We start from the raw sequence: 23866 nt of genomic DNA, 5'->3' as shown, positions 1-23866 counted from the left end.
GAAGTAAGTTATGGATTTGAGATTATACATAAAATTAGGAAATATATAAATTAAAGAGCAAAAGTTAAAGAAAATATGTGGTGAAAAAGAAGATAGGAGGGTATATGTTAGGTCTATTTTAATATTTATGAAATTTTCAACTTGATGATGTGTCTTATTTCATTTCTTTCTTATGATAGCATCCATTTTCTTGTTATGGTGAGACACATCTACAATGATATACAAATATTCGTAAACAAAAATTGATTATGCATGCATGTAAACAAAAATTGATTATGCTGCCTAAATGTAAAATCTGCTTAAAATTTGCTTAAAATTAAGCAATTGAAGTGTTCCCATGGAAAATTTTAATTAAGGGGAAAGGATAAATTAGAATCTTTTCCTATTTTTGGATAGCAGTGATAAGCTTAAGCAACCGCATGGGGACCTGCCCTAAGCTTTGAAAAAAAGAGGGGGGCTTATTGAAAAAAAAAAAGACACATGGCTTCACCATATTTTTTTGCTCTCTTATTTACTTGTCTAAAATTTTGCTTCTGAATTTTATTTGTAAAAAATATTATCAATAATTTCATTTATAAAATAATTTAAGAAATTGCATAAAAATAAGCAGTCATTTGACTATCCATGGGGCCACTTGCTCCACAAATTGCTCATTAAAAAATTGAGCAGCAGTTGCTAGCCAAAATAAGCTAAGCAACAACATGGGGACATGCCCTAAGTATATGAAACTGTGACATCTGTAATGAGAGTGAAAGAGTGCAACATTATTCAGCTCCAAGTCCTCCTTGACAACTAATAAACATGCAAGGTAATTATCGATATAGGAATACTAGTAGTAGTGTTCTTTGACTATAATGATTTCTTGTACAAACATAAATTGATCTTTTTACGACTCTACAATTTAACTTTTATTTATGATATGTAAATTTATTGACACCTTTAAAGGTTTCTCTTAAAACAATTGAATAAATATTAAAGACACTATTCCTACCCAAAAATGAATACCTTAATAATTATTAACACACTCTTCATCTTAATTTCAATTCTAAATATGCCCCCACCTTGCATTCAAAGGAACGTGTAGTATGTTATACAATTTGTGAAAAATGAGTTAATAAATATAAATGAAAATTGATTTTTCTTTTTAATCATTGTTAAATTTTTAGATTAGATTGCCTGTTAATTTTTTAAACAAATTAACATACACAATTGAATCCTAAAAGAGAGAGAATTAATTTTTGTACCATTGACCAGTTACAAAACAGATCTCAACTAAGAAGAAGAAAAAGAGAGGTGATACGAGTAATTCCACATTGAACATGGGTTGGTAAGTGCTAAACGTGTTGTTTTTAAAATTACTAAAATAGTGATCTAGATATTATTACATCACCTTGAACACCTGTTGCGAGCCAGCATTTGTTTCTTATGGATTACAAATGTTTTTCTGTCGCGTTCAAGTTTTCAGCAAACATTTACTTAAATTAAATAAATCTAATGCTTGCAGTGGCACATTATTCTTGCTGAAACTAAACAGGCGCGAGGTAACCTGTAGGTCATTCGTATGCATTTACGTTTCTGTTAAGTATTAGTTTATGGAGTTTTTTAAACGGGAAAAATCTACCTAATACCCTGTCAGATCGGAAAGAGAAATATTGTACGTCACTGATATGAGATGGGCCTCTTCATAATGCCATCCACGAACTCAAAATTTATTTGTAAAAATGGACAGTAAATGGCACAAGCTTTTAACTGAATAAAAAATTTAGAAAACTTATACTAGAAATGCGGGAAGGATGAAATGGACCGCGGAATCCTTAACAAGCATGTATTCATCCTCGTCCAGTCACCTACGCGCCTTGGACGCGGGGTACCCGCGCTATGGATCAGGCATTCTTGGCCTTTTTTAAGTATGGTCAGGAGTAGAATTATAAGTACACTCAGCCGGCTATTAAAACTAACGATTAACACCAGACACAAAATCATTTCATAATTCGATGGGGCGTTTAAGTAGACATACTATCAGAAGATTTATGATTGTTATGGTGCTTCTGCTATACGCGGGTGTTGATGGCGCAGGGAAAGGCGGATATCTCTTGCAGAAATCGGTAGCGGGACTCGATTGTGAAGCAAATCTGGTGTCGGATGGAGGGGATGGTGAGAATACAGAAGGATTCATAGCAAAGGTTTCGACCGGTTGGAAAAATGGGGATTTAGAGAGTAGCAGTTGTGAGGAGACATACGGTTTCATGCCCTGCACTAGGTCGGTATTGGGGAATTTATTCCTAGTGGCGGTATATGGTTACCTTCTGCTTTTATCAGCCAAATTTATGTCCGACGGAAGCGAGACGCTATTGACTGTGACGGGGCCTGGTCTTATTGGAGGTCTGTTCTTGCCCATTCTTGGAGCTTTTCCGGACGCCCTACTCGTTCTCGGTAAGGAATCCTCCCCTCCTTCCTAGTGCCTTTACGCTCAAAAGAACGCTTTTATCTTATTCTTTTTATTGAGTGAATGAGAGATATATACATGGTGGGATAGAATGATAGATAAAGATAGTAGGAGACAGAGAGGAGAAGAGATAGACAAGTAGAGAGAACTAGAGATAGACAAATAGTGGAGAGAGGGGGGAATATGGGGAGAGAGAGGAAAAGATAGTCATATATAGGAAGAGGAGGGTGAGATAGAAATAGAGATATACAAGAAGAGAGAGGGAGAAAGAGAGAGGTAGCAATAAGAGATAGATAGGGGATAGAGAGGAAATGAGGGAGGGAGAGATAAGGAGAAATAGAGAGAGAGGGAGGGAGAGATAGATAGGGGGATAGAGAGAGAGATTGAAGGAAATATAGAGAGATGGAGAGGGATAGCGAGAGAGATAGAGAGATATGAAGATAGAGGTAGAGAAAGATATGGATAGAAAGAGATAGAGAGAGGAGAGAGATCAATAGATAGAGAGGATGAGTGAGTGATATTGATAAAGGAAAATATAGATATACAGAGAGAGAGAGAGAGAGAGAGAGAGAGAGATGGAAGGAGATCGAAAGAGGGAGAGGGAGAATTAGAGATCGAAAGAGGGAGACAATGAGCGAGATATAGGAAGTGATATATATATATATAGAGAGAGAGAGAGAGAGAGAGAGAGAGAGAGAGAGAGAGAGAGAGAGTTTATAAGAGATTATAAAGAGAAATGAGGAGGTGAGAGAGAGAGAGAGATGGAAGGAGATTGAAAGAGGGAGAGGGAGAATTAGAGATCGAAAGAGGGAGACAATGAGCGAGATATAGGAAGTGATATATATATATATATATAGAGAGAGAGAGAGAGAGAGAGAGAGAGAGAGAGAGAGAGAGAGAGAGAGAGATGAGTTTATAAGAGATTATAAAGAGAAATGAGGAGGTGAGAGAGAGAGAGAGATGGAAGGAGATTGAAAGAGGGAGAGGGAGAATTAGAGATCGAAAGAGGGAGACAATGAGCGAGATATAGGAAGTGATATATATATATATATATAGAGAGAGAGAGAGAGAGAGAGAGAGAGAGAGAGAGAGAGAGAGAGAGAGAGAGAGAGAGAGAGATGAGTTTATAAGAGATTATAAAGATAGAGGTAGAGATAGGGAGGGAGAAATAATGAGCTTGTCTATGTGAGAGAGATATAGAGATAGAGATAGTGAGGGAGAAACAAGGAAATGTGTGTGTGAGTGAGAGAGATATGGCGATAGATATAGAGTAGGAGAAGAGTATATTTAAATTAATAAAGAGGGGGACAAAGGTACATAAATAAAGAGAAGTTAGAGGAGAAGTAGAGAGATAAAAAGATGGAGCCATAGGAGAGAGGAACATAGATAGACCTGGATAGAAAGAGGGAGATCTATAGATAGATACAATGGGAAGGATAGAGGGGGAAGAGAGAGTTATCAAGAGAGGTAAGGAGATATAAATAGGGTAGAGAGATAGAAATGGAGATAATGTTCAAATGACATTCTACCTTGAGCATAACTCCCCAAGGACACATGATATCCTTAAATTATTGGCATGCTATGTTATTTCGAGTTTCTAGGACGAGGACGACAGGGGACGACCGGACAAGTTTTCGGCACGAGAATTTTTTTTTCCAATTTTTGGGACGGCAAAGGGGATGCCTATATAAAATAAAGGAAAATTTCAAATATACAAGGAAATTTTACATGTTCATATGAAAAATAGACAAAGCATGTATATATACATTATATTCATATGAAAACATGGATAAAGCAAGTATATATACATTATAGAACCTTAACATACCACATTTGTGTTCAAAATTCATTGTCAATACTCAATGCATTCATAATTCAGAATTCATTGTCAAAACTCAATATGCATTCATAATTGAAAATACATTGTCAATATGCCAGCACCTGTTTGCATGTAGTTCATTGTTTCTTTCTGGTTGGAGGATATTTTGATAGTCTTCCATTTCTATTATGACCTACAGTCGCTTCTTTATGCAGTATAAAGTTTTGGGTGTTTGTGAAATTCTACCCCAAGTTGTTATTCATATTTCTGAGTGCTTTTGGCTATGATTCAGATCTGTTTACCTTTCATATTTGTGAAAAGTCCAATATTGTAGACCTGCAACCACTTTTTTAAGCACTACCGAGTTCTAGGTGTTTGTGAAATTTATTACTAGGTTGCTGCTCATTATTTCTAAGTTCTTTTGTAAGTGATTCGGACATGTTTACCCATCATATTAGTGAAAACCAGTTTTATAGACCTATGATAAAATTAAAAAATGATTTTTTGAGCATTTGAGTCTTTTTTTTTAATGTGTTGTGAAAAGGGGGATGGCTGGCCGTCCCTGAGACAGTTAGGGGATGGGGGAACGTCCTCCAACCATGTTGGGGATAGGGGGACGTCCCCTTTGAGAATCACTGTCATCCCCAAGTTTTCGGGACGTTTCTCACAAATTTTGCAATTTTGGGGACGACGAGGGGACATCCCTTGGCCGTCCCCAAGTCCCCGAAACGTCCTTGATACGGGGACAAGGGATTTTAGTTCTGGGATGCATCCCCGGGTTACGTAGTTGGCATGATATGATTACTCAAAAGTTAGTTTCTCTCTTTTGATCTCTTGCTCTAAAGTTTTAATTAGGTTTTAAGTTGAAACTTATTTTATTATATAAATAAAAACAAAAATTTAAAGATAATTAATCTACAATAAATTCAAATTTAATGAAGACAAAATATAAATTAAATTCATTCTATTATCTTTTAGTTATTATTTGTAACTCTATAAGAAAACAAAAATAATTAAAATGAAATTTTAACTCATAAAAAGTAAGAAAAAGATGTTTATAATAAATTAATAGAAAACAAGATTAAAAGAAGATAAAATTATAAAAAAATATTTTTAAAAGAATATAGTAATAAGAGATAGATTTTGATAGTAGACTTAAAATTCAACAAATTTTAGGGAGGGATGTCGCGTAGGCGAGTTCTGCAGAGGGCCGAGCCAGGGTTTCGAGGCCCTAGCTCGTGATTGGGAGTTTGCGTAGGGTGTCCAGGGGGAGCGGAGGAGGGTGTACAGTGTGGGGGGGTCTGGGTAGTGCGGGGAGCAGCGGAGGGTAGAGGGGAGAAGTGCGGTGGTCTGCGAGTGGGTGTAGGCTGCGCGGCTCGGCTGCCTTTCTAAATGAGTAGCGAGTTCCCGTGGGGCTGGGGGCCTGTTGACGTGTATTTTGTACACAATCAAACACAGAATAAAATACCCAAGGGTACCTTATCCTCTCTTGAATAAAGCCTCTGATTGCTGAAAATGTCGCGAAAAAGGATCAATCAGGATGACTCCAAGGTTCTTCGATGTAGGGTCTCTATGTGTGGATAAGCACCAGTGGTCGTTGTGAATGCTGTTTCATCAAGGGGCCTTACGTTTCCGAATTGTAGGAACAAAATTTCCTAAAACTAACAAGTTCTCAAAAAGATCAAAAGGTAGAGTTTGCAAGAGATGAATTCTAATCTAATCCTAAGAATGACTCAATGTAGGCTAGACTTGGTAAGATTCTACCAATTTCAGTATTGCCAAGGAATTACAACTTTACTGGAATTGATGCGATCGTCTAAGGTGACTAGTGATTTTTCAAATCATCAACAATTATAGATACTACCATAAAGATACATATCAGTAGTTCAATAATGATCGAAGGTTTAAGCAATCCAAATATCTCCAGTTGACCACACAAGGCGTTCTTACAATCAGTAAGAAGCTAGTGGTTTGGAACATGAATCTCACCAAAGATCAAGCCCAACACTTAGTCCTTCAAATTTAAATACAACTTCGACTGAGAATGATTCAAGAAAGTAAACAACCATGAAAATAGCCACAAGAATTGCAATAAAACACCATAACTTCAATATTTTATTGATCTCAAAGCCAAAATAGACAACAATTGCTTGAAATTCTTTCTTCAATGCTCAATCTTGCTACAAAATAACTTTCTTCTCTCTAAATTCTAATATCTCCTCTAATATCTAGTCTCTGACAAACAGCCAGGGGCATCACATTACTCGAAGCTCCTGAATCATAGAGGCAATTGTGTAATAATTTCCCAAAAATTCTGACTGATAGCACGAACGGGGCCGGTTCATCTTTTCCTTGGGAAAGGACTGAGGAATCCCCACTGTGCTCTTGATGTTTTACTTCATTGACCTTCGGATTGTCATCCTTTTCTGGGCCCTCTTCTTTTGAGTGATCTGTCTTATTTGGAGATTTCCCTTTCTTGACCACATCTTTCTTAACGGCAGCTCCTTTCTCTGGAAGAATCTGATTAGTGGTGAGGCTTTCTTTTATGGCGGGTTGAGTCTTCTTAATCTCGCCTCTTTTGAGTAATACTTTGCCTTCCAACATATCTTCTTTTTTGGCTGGGAAGGTTATGGTCTGGACCATGCATTCATCTTGTTCGGATTGCTTTTTGTTGTCAGCTTCCCCTTGGGTCACATTGATGGTAGCTTGAGCTTTGTTGGCCGCATCTTTGGACGGGTTTTGAACATTCGACCTTACTGTGTTTGAATCATTTAGATTATTAATCACTGCATCTTTAATTTCTGAGACCTTGAGTAGCTCATAGAGTGGTAGGCTAACTTTAACCTTCTTGAGTTCTTCCAGCACCAATGTGGCCAATCTCTTCATTTCATCATCCTTGGGGGGTGCAACATTCTTTTGCCTATATTCTCGCGTATGCTGAGGATACTCTGGATTATTGCTAGCCTGTGGATCTGGAGGAGTGGCGAAATTGTTCGGAGGAATCGATGTAGTCAGGGGTTCCTGATTTCTCTGATTTCTATGATATACTCTTTGATTCACGCCTCTTGAGGATTGGTGGAATACCTCCTTTATCCCTTCGACTAGGACACTGTTGTTCAAGGGTGGAAAATAATACTCTGAGTCTTTAACGGGTTCATTTGTGGATGCAGGTGGGAACTGAGAACCTGGAGGTACCATTGGTCCATTAGCAGATTCTGGTGGAAATCTCCCATTTTGAGCCTGGTTATCTTCTTCTTGTGAATATTTGTAACTTTCCACAATCATGGCTTGATCATACCGTGTAGTTGGGACCATTTCATATCCTGTTGTGGGCGGATTTTCAGGTGGATCGTTGCTACGGATCTCCTACTGGAATATGTCAGCTGCAATTTTGAATTCAGGACACTGCAACTCAGAATGCTGGTTTGTATTGTGGAGTCTACACCAACTGGACAAGGCTGCTTCTGCTAAAAAGACTTTACTGGTTGGATGATTTTCTTGATTCTGAGAACTTGATGGGTTATCCAGCGGCATCACCACGTTTCCATTATTAGGAGCAGTATTCCATGGTCTCCTCTGAAAGCCTTGGTTGTTATTTCCCTGATAATTGTTCCTGAAACCTTGATTATTATTTTCTTGGAAATTTTGATTGTTTGTATGTTGGCCGTGGTTGACCCTTTGCATGCTTTGGAGTTGATTATTCTGATTCCTTAGATGAGTCACTTCGGTTGACAGCTTCTTGACTTGTTCAATCAACTCTTTCATTTCATCCTTCTCTTCCTGTGTTCTTGATGAGTTTGTTGCATTTTGCAGGTACACAGGTTGTGCTGGTGGGGCTTGAGAAAGTGGAACACCAGGATGAAGCACCAACTGGTTTGCCGGCTGTACGCTAGGATATGTTGCCTGTGGAATGGGATTCAAAACTGGAGTCTGGTTGGCCAGTGCCATACTAACTGCTTGCATTTGATTCAGTGCTGCAACAGGTCCCATATGTAGTAGCGACCCAGTAATATTCTGTCCCATATGCTTACTGACTTCAATAGCCTTTGCATATGCTGCGTTTAGATCATTCGGGATAGGATGTGTCCTCACGAACATGGCAGTAAGATGATCTAGGGCTCCATAATAGATTTCCCTTGGGTCAGCAATGAGTTAGGGATGTCGTAACATTGTGTATGCGCGGTGGAACCTATTGTTGAAAGAGGTGATTGGCTCATGTTCTCTCCTTCGGATTTCAACAAATTGTCTATACAGCTCGCTTGGCGTGGTTGGTATACCAAACTTTGCAATAAATGCATCCTTCATTGCGTCCCAGGTCCTGATTGACCCTGTAGGCAAGTGAATGAACCAAAAGTACGCTTCTTCTCCCAATGAGTAGGGAAAAAGCCTACATGCTACATCTCCATATTCGATTCGTCTATTACGAAGGTGGTCTTCGAACATCTTGATATGATTCTCCGCTGTACGATTGAAATCACTGACATTGAACTTGGAACAAAAATGCTTTGGATTTTTTGGCATGTCGTGATAGATTGCAAATTCCAATGGTGATGGGTTGTTGATCAGCCAAGTAGCGCCGTTAAGCACATGAGCAGGAGGAGGAGCATTGTGAGTCATCGTGCTTCTCGAAGTTTGAAAGCTTGACAAGAGACTTGGTGAACTAGCCTGGCTTGTCAGTTGAGAAATCGCCTGGATGCTTGCTTGAATTGCTGCTTGTACTTGTTCTTGAAGAGACGGAGCTTGTGATGACTCAGGAGATTCTTCTAATCTTAGTTCAAATTCCTTAGGAGTATCTTCTCTTTTGACTTGCTTCGACCTTGAAGTAAACTGAAGTTCGCCTAGTTTTTTGACGCCTGGTGTCGACCTTAATATTCTTTGATGTTTCTCGGGCGAGAAAGAACCAATGTGATCCAGCGTGAAGATTTGTCTTGCGGAGATTATTGCAGGTTCCTTTGATTACGAAGCTCTCTAGCGGCAGCCCTTTGGTTTTCTTCAGCTCTATCTTCTTCTTGTTCCAAGATGATCCTCACTCTGTTATACTCAGCTTCGCTTCTCCTTGCGTTCCACGCTAGGTGATTTAATCCTGAAACAATATCTTCTTGAATGTTGCCTATCTCCAAATTAGGTTGCACTACTTGATTCAATCCTTCATGTGGCAACACCATCGTGATTCATGATCATGCTTGAAATGTATTCTCTTTTTTGGTAAATTTCCTGGATAGTACTGTTCCTTTAATGGTGGTTCAAGCCCCTCCTTCTAGCGCCAATTCTGTTGAGCGCAGGAGGAGGGACAAAAGTCCTGCACAACTCCTTGCGAATATGATTATCTATGAACAGCTTGATAATGATCGAGGCATGATAGTACTCGCCCTCCTTCTAGCGCCAATTCTGCTCCCTCCACCTCTTCTTCATCAATGATTTGAGCTAGGAAGACATCTGTGTTGGTCAAGAAATCCAGTATGTGCTTGTCGTCTTCGAAAACCTGAAAATTGGTGATGTTGTCCGGGACTGAAGGTACTGAGGTTAGCTCTACTGTGAACTTCTTCAATCCTTCCATTGCTAATGGTATCAAAGAACTGGAGGCCTGTGCAAGGGAATTAGCCACTTGATTCTGATGCCTGTATATGGATTCGATGTTGAAGGCCTCGAAACTCTCGATGAGGTCCCAAACTCGATTTCGGTATCTGGTCAACCTTTTGTCATGGCAGACATACTGCCTTCTGATTTGTCTTATAGCTATTTCTGAATCTCCATATACTTGCAGTATTTTTGCTTTCTTTTAGATAGCCATCAATAACCCGTGAATCAAGGATTCATATTCAGCTACGTTGTTGGTGCAAGGAAATTGTAATCTATGAGCGGCAAGGTAAGTTTCTCCTGTCGGGCTAATTAATTCATAGCCTGCTCCAGATCCTTGTTTGGACTTAGATCCGTCGAACCTTAATGTCCATATTACATTCTCTTGGTCTTCCGTTCCTCAGTCCTCCTGGCCTTCGGTTGATGTGTCGGATAGACTTTCATCTTCTGAGGAGCTTTCAACCGAACCTTAATGTCCATATTACATTCTCTTGGTCTTCCGTTCCTCGGTCCTCCTGGCCTTTGGTTGATGTGTCGGATAGACTTTCATCTTCTGAGGAGCTTTCAACTTCTGAATGTTCCATTTCTTCTACAATCAATGTCTGTGGGACTCTTTTGTATACTTGGTCCATATTTTTAAAACCAGGTGGGGCTGTTCATCAAACTTTGGTAAGGGGTTTAACCCTTCGGAGGAGCTCCCGAATAGGGTTCCTGTGTGGGTTCGTTCACCACATTTTCCTGTGGAATGCTGTCGTGAAGATGTGCTCCGGATGCTTGCCGCTCTGCTTGGGAAGCCAGTGGGATCCTCTATGCAAACCCTGGGGAGAAAGGTAATGACCTTTGCATGTATCTGTGTTGAAATTGATCTTAGTAAACCCTTGCCAGATGTTATAGATATGTGCGCAGGATCTTATTCTTGGGTTCAACAGTTAGATTATGAGACTTTACCTTTCCGCTGCCGGTTGTGTCATGAGTATGGTCATTTACAACGTAAGTGCTCTAGATATAAACCGGTGATGCGCCAACCTCAGCAGTCGGAACCGAGCCAAGATAGGGTTGAAAAAGGGAAAGTTGCTATGTCTGTCGAGGCTGGTGGTACTGATGGTTTTGTCCCAGCTAAGACAAAGAACAGGAACCGAGGACAAAAGAGGTCTTTGCAGGAGAGACAGGAGGAGGAAACCTTCAACAGATTTGAAGTCTTAGATGACCTTGGCTAACAAGAAGTTAATCCGGGGCTAACCCTTTTAGATCAAGGTGCGTTAGGAGGGGCCCCAGAAAGAGTAATGGAGAACCCTATCCAGGCCCTGCTAGTGGTTGGAAGCCAACAGATGGAGATGGATCAGCCAGTAGGGGTTCAGTTGGGACTCACTCTTGGGTTTGAGGTGAATTTGGCTGAAGGGGAGGGCTCTCCGATAGCTTTGAAGTTGGAACCGGTTGGGGTCAAAAGCAATAAGTCTTTCACTCATCTGGGTTTGCATCAAAAAGATATTAAGAAAAGTGCATCAAAGAAGAGCTCAAAGGTGGGCAGAAAGAAGGATTTGGACAAGATTAAATTGATGGGGGAGAATTTGGTTGAGTCAGGGTCGGTAAAGACTTTGGATTCTTACTTTTCCAATCCTCCAAAAAGATTGTGATCTCATGGAATGTGAGGGGCTTGAACAGTGGCCCTAGACAAAAAGCTGTTCGGGATTTGATTAGGAATCATTCGCTTGATGTCATATTTTTGCAAGAAACTAAACTTATAGTGGAGAGTATGATGGGCCCGGTGCCGAAGCTGTGGAATCGAGGAGAATGTCAGTGTGTTGGGGCAGCCGGTTCCTTTGGAGGGGTGGCCTGTTTTTGGAACCCCTTAAGGTTTCGCCCGGTCTGGTGGGTTGCCTCCTGATCATCTTTATCCAGGGTGATCTCCAGTCTTGAGACTGGGAATTCATTTTGTTTTCTAACATCTGTGCCCCCACTAATCTTTAGGGTAAGCAAAACTTATGGTCTCATATTTCCTATATGCGAAGGCTGGCCCCTTTTCATCCTTGGATTACGACAGGAGACTTCAATGCCATCCTTGAGCTGAGTGAGAAGAAGGGGGGGGGGTGATGAGGTTGGAACCTTCGTCTTTCCTCTTTCAGGATAATATTTCCTTGCTGGAGCTTGTTGACATTAAGCCTGGTAATGGTTTGTTCACCTGGAACAATAGGAGGGTGGGAGAGTATTGGATTGCAGAGAGGTTGGATCGTTTCCTGGTTTCCAGTTTTTGGATTGGTGGGGGGTGGTCCACCAGTTCGGAGATTCTTGACTGGAGAGGGTCGGATCACTAGCCCATCAAGCTGGTTTCTTCTTCGGCTCGGGTTGCTCACTCACCTTCATTCAAATTCCAACTTATGTGGCTTCGGGATCCTACTTTGCAGGCTCTTGTAGTGGAGTGGTGGAGGAAAGGGAGGCCGGCCTTTGGCACTGCCATGTACTCTTTTGTCAAGCAGCTGCAATTTGTTAAGTTTCAGCTCAAACAGTGGAATCGACAGGGTTTCGGGAACATTTTTCATGCCAAAAAAGCTACTCACATTGTGCTGAATGGGATCACCAGCGTAATCAGAGAGCAAGGTTTGTCTGAGGACTTGCTCAAGGAGGAAGGCAGGGCGGTCAAGGTGGTAGAGGAATGGGAGCTTAGGGAAGAAATTTAGTGGAAGTAGAGAGCTCGTATTGATTGGCTGAAGCAGGGGGACAAGAACACTGCTTTCTTCTTCAACTCAGTGAAAGCTAGAAGGCATGGAAATTCCATCCCTGTTCTGGTTAATGATAGAGGAGAGCAGTGCTTATCCTTGCAGGAGATATCTAGGGAGGCGTCTCAGTTTTTCCGGTCCCTCTTCAGGGAGGATTCCTAGAGGGAAACGGGGGAGGAGAACCAGGTTCTTGCTTGCATTCCTTCTCTTGTCTCGAGGGAGATGAATGAGCAGCTTATGTATCCTATTTTGTTGGAAGAACTTGAGAGGATTGTCTTTCACATGAGAAAAGGAAAAGCTCATGGACCGGATGGCTTCCCAGTTGAATTCTTTCAAGAATTCTGGGATATTATCAAGCTGGATCTACTGGAGGTTGTGCAGGAATCCCAGAGGAACAAGCAGATGCTTAGGGCACTGAATGCGACTTTCATTGCTCTTATCCCCAAGTGTGAGGGGGCAGACTGGTTAGGCCAATTCCGCCCCATCTCTCTTTGCAATGTGATTTATAAAATCATCTCTAAGCTGATAGCGGATAGATTGAAGAAGTGCTTGGGGAATGTTATCTCTGAGGAGCAGAGTGGGTTTGTGGAAGGGCGTCAAATTTTGGATGGGGTGACCATTGCTACGGAGATCATTCACTCTATGGCAACCTCCAAGGAAAAAGCTATGTTTATCAAGCTGGATATGGCTAAGGCGTATGATAGAGTTCGGTGGTCCTTCCTTCAGAAGATCCTTAAGGCATTTGGTTTTGCGGACGAGTGGATCCAGTGGGTTATGAGCTGTGTTACGACTACTTCTTTCTCCATGCTTATCAATGGAGATCATACTGAGCTGTTTGGTGCGTCTAGGGGTCTTTGTCAGGGGACCCCCTCTCCCCTTATTTATTCATTCTTATGGCTGAGGGTCTGGGGAGGCTGATTAAACATAATGTGGGCCTGGGTATTATTCAGGGTTGGATATGGGGTAATGACTTGCAGCCGCAGTCCCATTTGCAGTTTGTGGATGACACGACTCTTATGGGGCTTGCTCGGATCAGAGAAGCTAATAATCTGTGTATGGTCTTGGATGTTTATCTTGCGGCTTCGGGCCAACTGATCAACGAGGACAAATCCTCTATCCTCTTTTTCAACACTCCTGAAACTATTCAAAGGAGGATTGCTCTTATCCTGAGATTCCAAGCTGGCTCCCTGCCCTTGATTTATTTGGGTATTCCTATCTTTCCTGGTAACCCTCCTAGGGATTCTTGGCAGGGTATCTTGGATAAATTCCGCACGAAGGTTGAACACTGGACTCATAGATGGCTATCCTTTGCTGGGAGGGCTCAGTTGATTCAGTCGGTGGTCAGGCTCTTCCGATCTATCGTTGTATGCTTCAAGTGGCTCCTAAGTGGTTCTTGAAGGGTCTGGATTCTTTGGCTAGGCAATTCTTATGGGCAGGCAATCTTTCCTCTTCAAAATGGAGCCTTGTCAATTGGGACTTGGTATGTAGCCCGAAGTAGTCGGGGGGGCTTGGTTTAAGACAGTCTGTTCTTTTTGGGGAGGTGCTGGCGGCTAAATTGTATTGGAGGTGGTGTGTGGAGCAGGATCAAAGTTGGGCTAGGATTTTTGCCAACAAATATATGCAAAGGGTCCTGATGGAGGAAATCCCTAGATTTCTGCTTGAGGGAAAGGGCTCTTCGATCTGGTATACTCTCAAGAGGGAGGCTTCTCTCATTAAGGCAGGTCTCTTTTGGATTTGCAGGAGGGGGGAAGAGGTCCTTTTCTGGAATGACTCTTGGGATGGATATCCTCCCATTCTTGATTAGTTCCCTAACCTTGGGAACTTGTGCCAAAGGTTTTTGGAGGCTGGATGGTCAAGGGGGAGTGACTTCAAGGCTGTTTATAGGTGTGGACGGCTAGATTTGGAGAGGTGGAAGACTCCTGATGAGTGGCCGGTTGTTGGGATGGAGGAAGAGTGTGCGGAGCTGTAGGGCATTTTGGCGAGTAGACATTGTAGCTCCCTAAAGGGTAGGGATGGGCTGACTTGGTCTCCGAATCCTAAGGGAGTGTTCACGGTGGCTAGTGGATATCAAGAATTGTTGTACCGAAGATTTGAGGGAAGAGAGGTGAGCTGGTGGAAGCAGGTGTGGAGTAATGTGTCTTGGCCGAAGTGTAATTGCTTTGTTTGGACTTTGGCTTTGAATAGATGTCTTACCTGGGACAATATCCGCAAGCGGGGATTTCTGGGTTCTCTATTTGTGTTTTGTGTGGTAATGGGGAGGAAGATTCCTCACACCTGTTCTTTAGATGCCCTTTCTCTCTGCTTATTTGGCATTATTGGTGGGGGGTATGGAAGCATCCTTGTATCCACGCGGATTCTCTGGTGGAGTTCTGTCCTCCTTCCTTCAGACTGTCTGGTATATTGGGCCCATCTTCATTTTGTGGCAGATCTGGCTCAAGAGGAACAGGAAGATCTTTCGTGAGGTCAGATTGTTTGTTCAACAAGTTTGGAATAGGATCATTGCACTGATCCGGGAGACTGTGGAAGCGAAATGTGAGGTGAATTTTCCTTTGGGTAGAGATGAGGTGGATATTGTGAGTAGGCTTGGTCTGCAAGAGTTGTCTCCGGCCTCAGCTTGTGTCAAGAGAAGTAGACGGGCCATGAAGAAGGTGCAAAGGGCGGGAAGGTGGATACCCCCTCAGGATGAGCTTATAAAGATTAACATTGACAGCTCATCTAGGGGTAACCCAGGCCCTGCTGGAGTTGGTGGTGTTAGCAGGAATAGCAGGGGGGAGGTTGTTTTCCTCTTTTCGGTGCATAAAGGGTGGCAGTCTAACAACTTTATGGAGGGATTTGCGATTCTCTATGCCCTTGAGCGTGCTTGGGAGTTGGGACGAAGGAAGGTGATTTGTGAATCGGACTCACAAATTGTTGTTAACTTATTGACTGAGCAGAAGGTGAGTGGGATTCAGTGGCAATTGGTAGGGATTGTTCAATTGATTCTCCAAATTAGCTCTTTAATGGAGCAAGTGTCTTTTGTCCACATCCCTCGTGAATGGAATAGAGTAGTTGATTGTTTGGCCAAGTGGGCCTCGAAACATGGTAGGGATTGGAAAGTTGAAGGCTGGGAGCATCTCTCCGGGGATTACTATCAGGACTTGCAGAAGATATTTACTGAGGACATGGATGGTTATGAAGTTGGATAATCTGGGGCTGGTTTGGTGGTTCTTTCATGGGGCCTTGGCGCTTTGGGTCTCTTTGTATTTCTTGATTCAATTTTTCAATAAAGTTTTTACCCTTTTATTCAAAAAAAAAATAAGAGATAGATTTTTAATTCAAAATATAATTATTGAACAATAATTGAAATATTAATAGAATAAATAATTACTAATAAATTTAATTCTAATGAACCAATTTCATTAAAAACATAAATAATTGAAATAAATTTTAACTTAATGAAAAAATAATCAAGGAAGAAAAAAGTAGCTAATATTATAATAAAAGAAGATAATATTAAAATATATTCTTATCAAAAGAAGAAAATAGCAAAAGATGTATTTTTCTTTATATGCACATTTGTTTTCTAATTAATAATATTAAAATATGTTTTTTTACAATTTTTATCATAATTATTTTTCTAAATTAATAAAAAGGTAAACATATGGTTGATATCAATTCAATTGTCTTCCATCCTTCTAATCAATTTTGAGCCATTGATTTTAAGCAATAGGTTGCATATTTGATATAGGGAATGCCTTTAGCATTAATATTCCGTCCTCACTAAATTAGCTTAATGGATTTTAATAAAAGTAAATTTTATTTAAAAGTTTCTAGGAAAAATAAGTATAATTTATAATGAATTTATTTATGTGTCCAAAATTAATATTGACAATTATATTGAAAGTCATTCTTATGTATATTATATTATATGTTTGTTCATGATGATGCATACATTTAATTCAATGTTTAATAATGGCTTTGCCTTTTCTCACAACAAATACATGATCTTAGGATGATCTCCCATTCGAACATGAAAAATATATTCTTGAGTAGCTAAAGAAGTGTTAGAAGTTGAAATTTATATATATTTTTTGATCAATAAGTTGTCGAGTGAGGGCCCACACTTAAATATAATAAAATATCAAAATAAGAGAAGCTATAGACTTGCAGAGTAGGGAGCAAAGACAAGAAAGAAAAAGGAAGCATTTATATACCCTTGAAAGGGAAATAAGGCCATGAGATGACTAAGAGGAAAGGAGAGCAAACCCCAAAGAGGAGTTTGTAAAGGGAGGAATAAACTCAAAGAGAGAGAGAGAGGTGTCACTAAAAGCAATACAAGTATCTAAAGAACTCAGTCAGAAGGTCATTTTGTCTGAATGGCTAAGCTCTTCGATTGCTTCGAGAGAGAAGAGAATCCATAGTCCACTGAGAGCCCTTGTCCACAACTTCCTTGCTTTCAATTTGAAGTTATCTGCTTTTGACTTATGCCCCTCCTTCTTCCTCGACGTGCCCAAATTTGGTTTTGTTATATTTCTCATAGTTTGGGTAATGGAACACTTACTCAAATAGACCACCTCATTGTGTTCAAAAAAATCCGGTGACACATCATCAAGATCCTCCATGAAGGGGAAGGTGCCCTCCGAATTAGAACTGTCATCCTCTATGGTCTGTTCAAGGTCATCAGGAGAGTTGGAGCAATGGCTTATGAGTTGGAGCTACTAGCGAGTAGTAGAGTGCATAATGTCTTCCACGTCTCACGCCTCAAAAAGGTGCTTGGACACAAAGTTGTGGTCTCTTCTGATTTACCTCCTTTGGATAAAGGAGGAGAGTTGGTGCTTATTCCAGAGGAAATTCTTGATTTTAGAGAATGTTTTCTAAGGAGGAGGACCATTAGAAAATACTTGGTGAAGTGGAAGAACTTACCTGTTGAGGATGCTACTTGGGAGAATGAAGAAATTCTGCAGCATCCAGCCTTGCGATTGCTTGTGGACAAGCAATCTTGGGGAGGGCGGGCTAAAATGTCCCCTTCTCAGTAAGGAGAAACCATTGGTCCATTAGCCTATTCCTGAGACCCGTAGGCCGACTAGAATCAAGAATTAGGGTTTCCTATTTTTGTGGAATACTGCGCGAGCCAATTGATGCTTGTCTGGTAGGGATTCTTCGATTCCGATTGTGGATTCCTTTTGGGTTTTTGAGGGCTTTGCAGAGGTATAACACGCATCTTGTTCTGAAGTGATTTCTGAGCTTACTATTTTTAGTAAGTTGGTGGTAGTTGATTGGATTTTGAGATTTTTTTGGGTTTTCTGAGCTCATTCACGGGGTTCGACCAACATGTTTTTTGGAGTTGTTTTCATGACTTACTATTTTTAGTAAGTATTTGTTCAGGCAATGCTATTTTTGGCAGTCTTGGGCAGAGAGCTCCAATTCAGTTCAGATTAGTGATTTCCTGCACTCAGTTCATAGTTTGATTTTGCAATGATCGGTAGTTGATTTATAATTGATTAATTAAATATTATTACTTTATCCTAAAGTTTGATATTTAATTATTTTTACTGATCAACTTTTGGAGGAACGACTTAGGAAGGGAAAAATTATATCATCTATCCTAAGTCACATTTTATTTCCCTAAGCAATTGGCATAAAAAATGAATGTATTTCATGCTTTGTAATGTTAATGTGTTATAACATGGTGATTTTTGGAAAGTGAGACTAGGGAGATTGAGAAAGTGGACGCCATACTTAGAGGGGGTTATAAAATGAAACGCATATGAAATTAGGGAAATTCGGGTGCCATTTTCATTTGAATTTGAGACCCAAAAATCTATAACTACAAGGTTGGGCGTCTCATTTTGGTTATTGAGTTTGAGCTTAGGAGTTGTGGCTTCCTAGCTTGCACAGTTTCGTACTTGAAATACAGTACCTACCTGATCAGTGTGTTTGTTGGAGAATTTTTGAGAGTGTGCTTTCAGTTTTTCAGTGTATTTAGTGTTTTCTTTGTTGCTGGTTTGGTGTTGGCTGAAGTGTGGTTTTTTTCGTATCTCCCTACCTATGCATCGGATCTTTCTGGGTAGCGGCTCATCGGAAGCGTATTGGTTGGGCAAATATTCTCCTGTTTTGGCGTGTTTTTTGGTAAGAGTTTGAATTTTTAGTTGCAAATTAAACTTCTAGTGATAGTCGTACCTTGCTGGAGGTGCCTCGGGTTGCGTGCTGTTCGTTGAGGGTATCTTTGGGGCTGTTTGTGATCGTGTGCGATTTGGAGTTGTATTGAGAAAGTTGTGAGTCTTTTAGTGTTGCTGGTCCATTTCTGGAGTTGCTGGTATTTTATATCAGATTTGGTTATTTGTGTTTCATTGTATTCATCATTTTAATTGTTGGTTAGTAGTACTAACCTCTATTGTATCTGAAGTACTTCATTGTAATTCCCACTGCATAAGTGGAAGAGGCTGGCTTGGCTGCCTTCAGTGTTTGTAATTCAGTTTGTTGTTCAGTCCTCCTGTTGCACAATCGGTTGAGTTGAGTTGTTTAGTGAAAAGTCTTCCCGCTGAAATATTGCGGTAGAGTGATTTGTGTGTGAATGTGTTCTTGTTTCCTTGGCTGGTTTACCGTCAAGTTTCCTTGTTTTTACTCACTAGAAAGTGGAAGGGGCTGGCTTGCTGCCCAATATTGTAATATTTATTTTCAGTGTTGTATCTAATGATCCCCTTTCATTGTATGCTCTCACCCTCCCAGTCTAGACTCTCGATGATCAAAAGGTGTAGGGTTCCTGTTAGTTGGTTTGGATTGCATTATTCTAATCCTAATTGGTGATTGGTGTGTTTGTAAAACTGTTAAAAGAAAAAAAAAGAATTGTTGGGGATATTACAGAGTTGCTGGTCCTTTCTTGTGGTGTAGTTTCATCATACCTTTGCCCCTTCAAGAGTTTCGGATTGTTGTTACCACTTCAAATTGTCCTAGACTTATTTAGATTCCCTTCACCCTGAGGTGGATATTACCAAACTTTTGTCAACCTCGGCATGATTTGTTGTTAGTTGATCTATTTTAAACGTTTGAAATTCTTCCTTAACCATTCTTCCTCTAGGGCAAGATTTCTTTTAGTCTTTTGTATTCTTCCTTTGATATTCCATTCTTCTACCTATGTTGGAGTCACCTTAACATTATCTATATTGGATAATCCTCATTGATGGGTAACTTGAATGCATGCTAGTTGGCAAAAATGGACCGATACTTGATGACTTGGCGATTTGGCTATTTGCTAGGAATGATAGCTTAGTTGACATTGATTATTATTGGCTATAGACTCACTTGAATGCAAAATTTTGCAGGTGTACCAATATTGCTACCAACAAAACCTCCACATGATCTTCTTTGGTGAAAGTCAGACCAATGACCTTGAAATGTCTTGAAGAGTGGAGGAAATAATAAAACTTTTAGTGTCTTAGAAAACTAATTTATACTAGACTTTTAGTGTCTTTGGAGATGAGCCATTGAACAACACACTGCTGGTTTTGATGACACTTTTTTATGTTTTGGAGTTCATTTTTGATCTCTATTTGATAAAGCACATGTCGATTGTCTAGATGACACCTTTTTCCATGCTTTGAAATTCAATTTTGCCCCTTTTTGGCAAGGTGCATGCCAATAATTTTGGTGGACAAATTTTCATGTTTTAAAGTTCAATTAAGTGTACACGCTTTGGAAAGGCAAATGCTTATGCACTGGATGTACACTTTTTGTTATGTTTTGAAGTCAACATTATTCACCTAGTGAAAAATGAATGCTAGTTTTTCACCTAAGTCACCTTTTGTTTTAAAGTTGACATTAGACAACTTATGTTTAGGAGTGGGATTTTTCACTTATGTCACCTTCTATCTTGATTTCCCCTTTAAAGTTGTGTTATTGGTTCACTGCTCAGAGAGACTGCGTCCCAGTTTGGTTTAGGATCTAGGTACGATCCATTGTGGATACGAACAGGGTTCCACCCACAGACTATGGGTTTGGTCCAAACTGACTTGGGCAAACCTAGGGAGAGTTTTGGGGCTTTCAATCATGTGCTAAGGAAAAATGAGAGGAACTCAAACACCTTAATTAAAAAGATCACACTTATAATGAGAGTGGATTGCTTCTACAAGAAAGTAAAGACATTGAGATACTCAAGAGCAGGATGCTTTGGCTGATATGGAGGCTTTGTGTGCTAGGGATATAGGTTGAATGCTTCCGCTGAGAAATCTCATTGCCTAGGTGTCGAAGACAATCCCAACTATACTCTAGACAAAGCCACTCATAATCTATTTTAGTAGCTGTAAACTACAAATTTATTGGTGGTGACTAGATGTTGAGGATTTACCATAATCCTAAAATTAGATTTTGGGATGATGGATTCCTTCAAATCACCTTTTAAAGTACTTTAGGATAGAATCTTTATTGAAGAACCATGGTTCAATGGAAACACACAATTATGTATTAGGTCAGGTTCTTGCCCCTGCTCAATCCTAATGCAAATCCTATAACAAAGATTCAATTGTGTTAGATTCTGTAAATTTCCCCTAGAATTATAGGATGCTGAAATCCTTCAATCACTGGCTGATTCTATACTTGACATTATTATTTTTAAAGTTTAATATATATCATGACATTCGAGTTTGACTAATATTTGACTATTAATATGGTGGTATATTGTGCTATCTTATTTGACTACTAATATGGTGGTGTATTTCGAACTTAATTGCTGCTGCAAATATGTATAAATTTCTAATTTAATATGTTTTTCTATCGACGAACCCAAAACTAACTCAACCCCAAAACTATTTTTGGCTAAACCCCTGAACTAAACCTTCAAACCCAAACTCAAACCAGTACTTAGGGCTGGTAACTTAGCTTGAAAGTGACAGTTTGATGGAGAACACTCCAATACAACACCAAAAATCATGACACTCAGAAGTGTCATTCCTTTGTCCAAGCATACTCCAATAGTATGGATGATCCTTTGCCTCTCTTTTCTTACCAACTTTGGCTACGTAATGCATTGATATGGTTCAATGGTTTGGATTTACCACTTTCATGCCTTCTGCTCTTTTTGGCTTTGTCCTTTCGACCAAGTTCTAATTTTCACTTTGCCCAATGTGTTGGAAAGCCCCTTTTGTTGGCCTTGCAATGACATTTACTAAAAATGACAAATGCTACATTCATGATGAGGGGAAAGAAGGATTTAGCAACGAGTCACAAAAGGTTTCTGTCATAGTGAGAATTCTAAGTTCTAACTAGATCAAAATTTTAGGTTGAGAGCAAAAGCGAGTGTGATGATGCTATGATTTAGTGATGGTATTATAAAGCTCTATTTAAGGTTAGCTTGCTGGTTGCTCTTTGAATTATATTTATGCATCTTTATACTTTTGGGTTTATCCTTCAAACAGTCCTTTTATGATTGATAATGAGATTTTTCTTGATTAAATATTTTGTAAATTGATATTTCTGGAGATAAACATGAAATATCACTATTTCATGAGAAAGAACCTACCAAGTAAGCCATATAATTTGACATGAAAGGAATCTTTTTACTGTTCTTACACAGCTATTTGACCTTTTCAAATTTATTGAGATAGATTTTTCTGCATATATGGAAATGGAAGTTTGATATTTAAATGGAAGTTTGATATTTAAACTTGCGTTTGATTCTACAGTATCTGGTCTATCTGGAAGTACAGAAACTGCTCAATCACAAGTTTTGATAGGAATGGGATTACTTGCGGGATCAACTGTGATGTTATTGACACTTTTGTGGGGCTCTTGTCTGGTTGTTGGCAAATGTGATATCTCTGGTGATTCTGTTGCAATTGATTCCCAAGATACAACAAGATTCAGCCTTTTAGGTATGGTTTTGTTAAAACTTAATGTTGAAGATGAAGTTAAGCTCAGGTCCTTTGGGTATGATTGTGTCTTGTACTATTCACGAAGGCTTAACGTAATCTGTAGCTTTGTTTAACTACTTCAGGTTTTACTTTTTAATAATTCCAAAATTTTGCAAATGCTTCAGCAAGAACTTTGTTGACAAGACTTTAAAGGAAGTTGGTTGTTTCATAAAACCCTGTATATCGATATTTGTTTCAAGCTTGTTACTTATCTTTTTTAATTTACTTTGTTGTCATTGTTGTACGATCTTTAACATCCCATTTTTATTTACCAATAACTTCATGATACTTATAATTTGGTTACATCCATTATATATTTCTTCTATTAAAATATTCTCTTTAGGTTTTCAATTAGCAGAGTTTGTATTTTTTCACTTTGTCTCAGCAGGAACAATTAATTATGAAACCATTCTTTTAACATATTCTCTGTTGCACAAGGTTGAACTTAACTCATATATTATATGACATAAGCTCTATAATGACAAGGTTGAAATAAGAAACAAAACCAAGATTATATCCTAGCAACATAAAAAACAAGATGTTCAAATTTAAAATATGTAGAGTAGATATCTCAATTGTCAACATATATTTTGTGTTAACCATACAGAGTTGATCTTGTCATGCAATTGACTAGATCAAGGATCCATTTTTCAACATTTGGACGAAATGCTTTTATAAATAGATTTTGGTTACACTCTAATGGTAATCTTCTTATAGATGCATGTGATACTCTCATAATTGGAGCATGAAGAACATATCCAAAGATTTGTTGTGCATCTACATCCAGTAAGTGCAATAATAAGAAATTCCCGTTATGTTGTAGAATGACCAAATCTGATTTTCTACATAGAAAAGTGTATGCAATCTAGGCTAGGCATACCTGGAGCCTGGGGGTATGCAACCCATCAATTGGGTATGCTTGTGCTATTCAATTTAGCCAACGCATACTTTTGGTGGCTCACATGGTTACATTCCTACATTATAAGGGTGAATTATACATTTATGGCTAATGGTAGTCTTGTGAATATATTTATTCATAGCTACTATGTTTGGAGGGTGACGAAAACACCAAAAGTGAATTTGTCCATCTTCATCTAAGATGTCATGGCCACTTTCTTTACAAAAAGTATTTGGTAGTTCCCTATCCTATTATATTATTTTTTTGTGTGCTAAAGGTGTAAGGTGAGGGAAAATGTAAATGAGCTCCTTAAATGATGCTTATATTATTTATACATATTACAGATGCCAGCAATCTTGTAGGAAGAAAAAATAAAGATATATGAATGTGTTATTGGTCCAGCTCAGCAAATTAATGCACTAAATTGCAGATCGATCTTCAAAAGGGCAATTTTTCTTCATAGAAGTGCATGTTGTAAATACATTTGCGATGGCATGTTGCGTAATATTGGCATTATATTTCTTGATT

The 23866-nt window shown here is 39.4% G+C and overlaps 1 protein-coding gene across 5 annotated transcripts in view; it reads left to right on the top strand.

Annotated features, from left to right (window-relative positions):
• Window positions 1-23866, top strand: part of LOC131029656 (sodium/calcium exchanger NCL2) — a 198457-nt gene that overhangs the window by 52762 nt on the left and 121829 nt on the right. For 4 of the 5 annotated variants that reach the window (XM_057960228.2, XM_057960226.2, XM_057960229.2 and 1 more), the window contains exon 2: window positions 22213-22401. In XM_057960228.2, the coding sequence (XP_057816211.2) occupies window positions 22213-22401 (189 nt within the window). Of the gene's footprint in view, window positions 1-1797; window positions 2434-22212; window positions 22402-23866 lie in introns of those variants that run through there. The other variant, XM_057960227.2, reaches the window with a different exon arrangement.

Source organism: Cryptomeria japonica, chromosome 7, assembly GCF_030272615.1.
Source record: "Cryptomeria japonica chromosome 7, Sugi_1.0, whole genome shotgun sequence".
Classification (NCBI taxonomy): domain Eukaryota; kingdom Viridiplantae; phylum Streptophyta; class Pinopsida; order Cupressales; family Cupressaceae; genus Cryptomeria; species Cryptomeria japonica.
The sequence above is the reverse complement of the archived record's forward strand: the minus strand, read 5'-3'. Positions and strand labels throughout refer to the sequence as shown.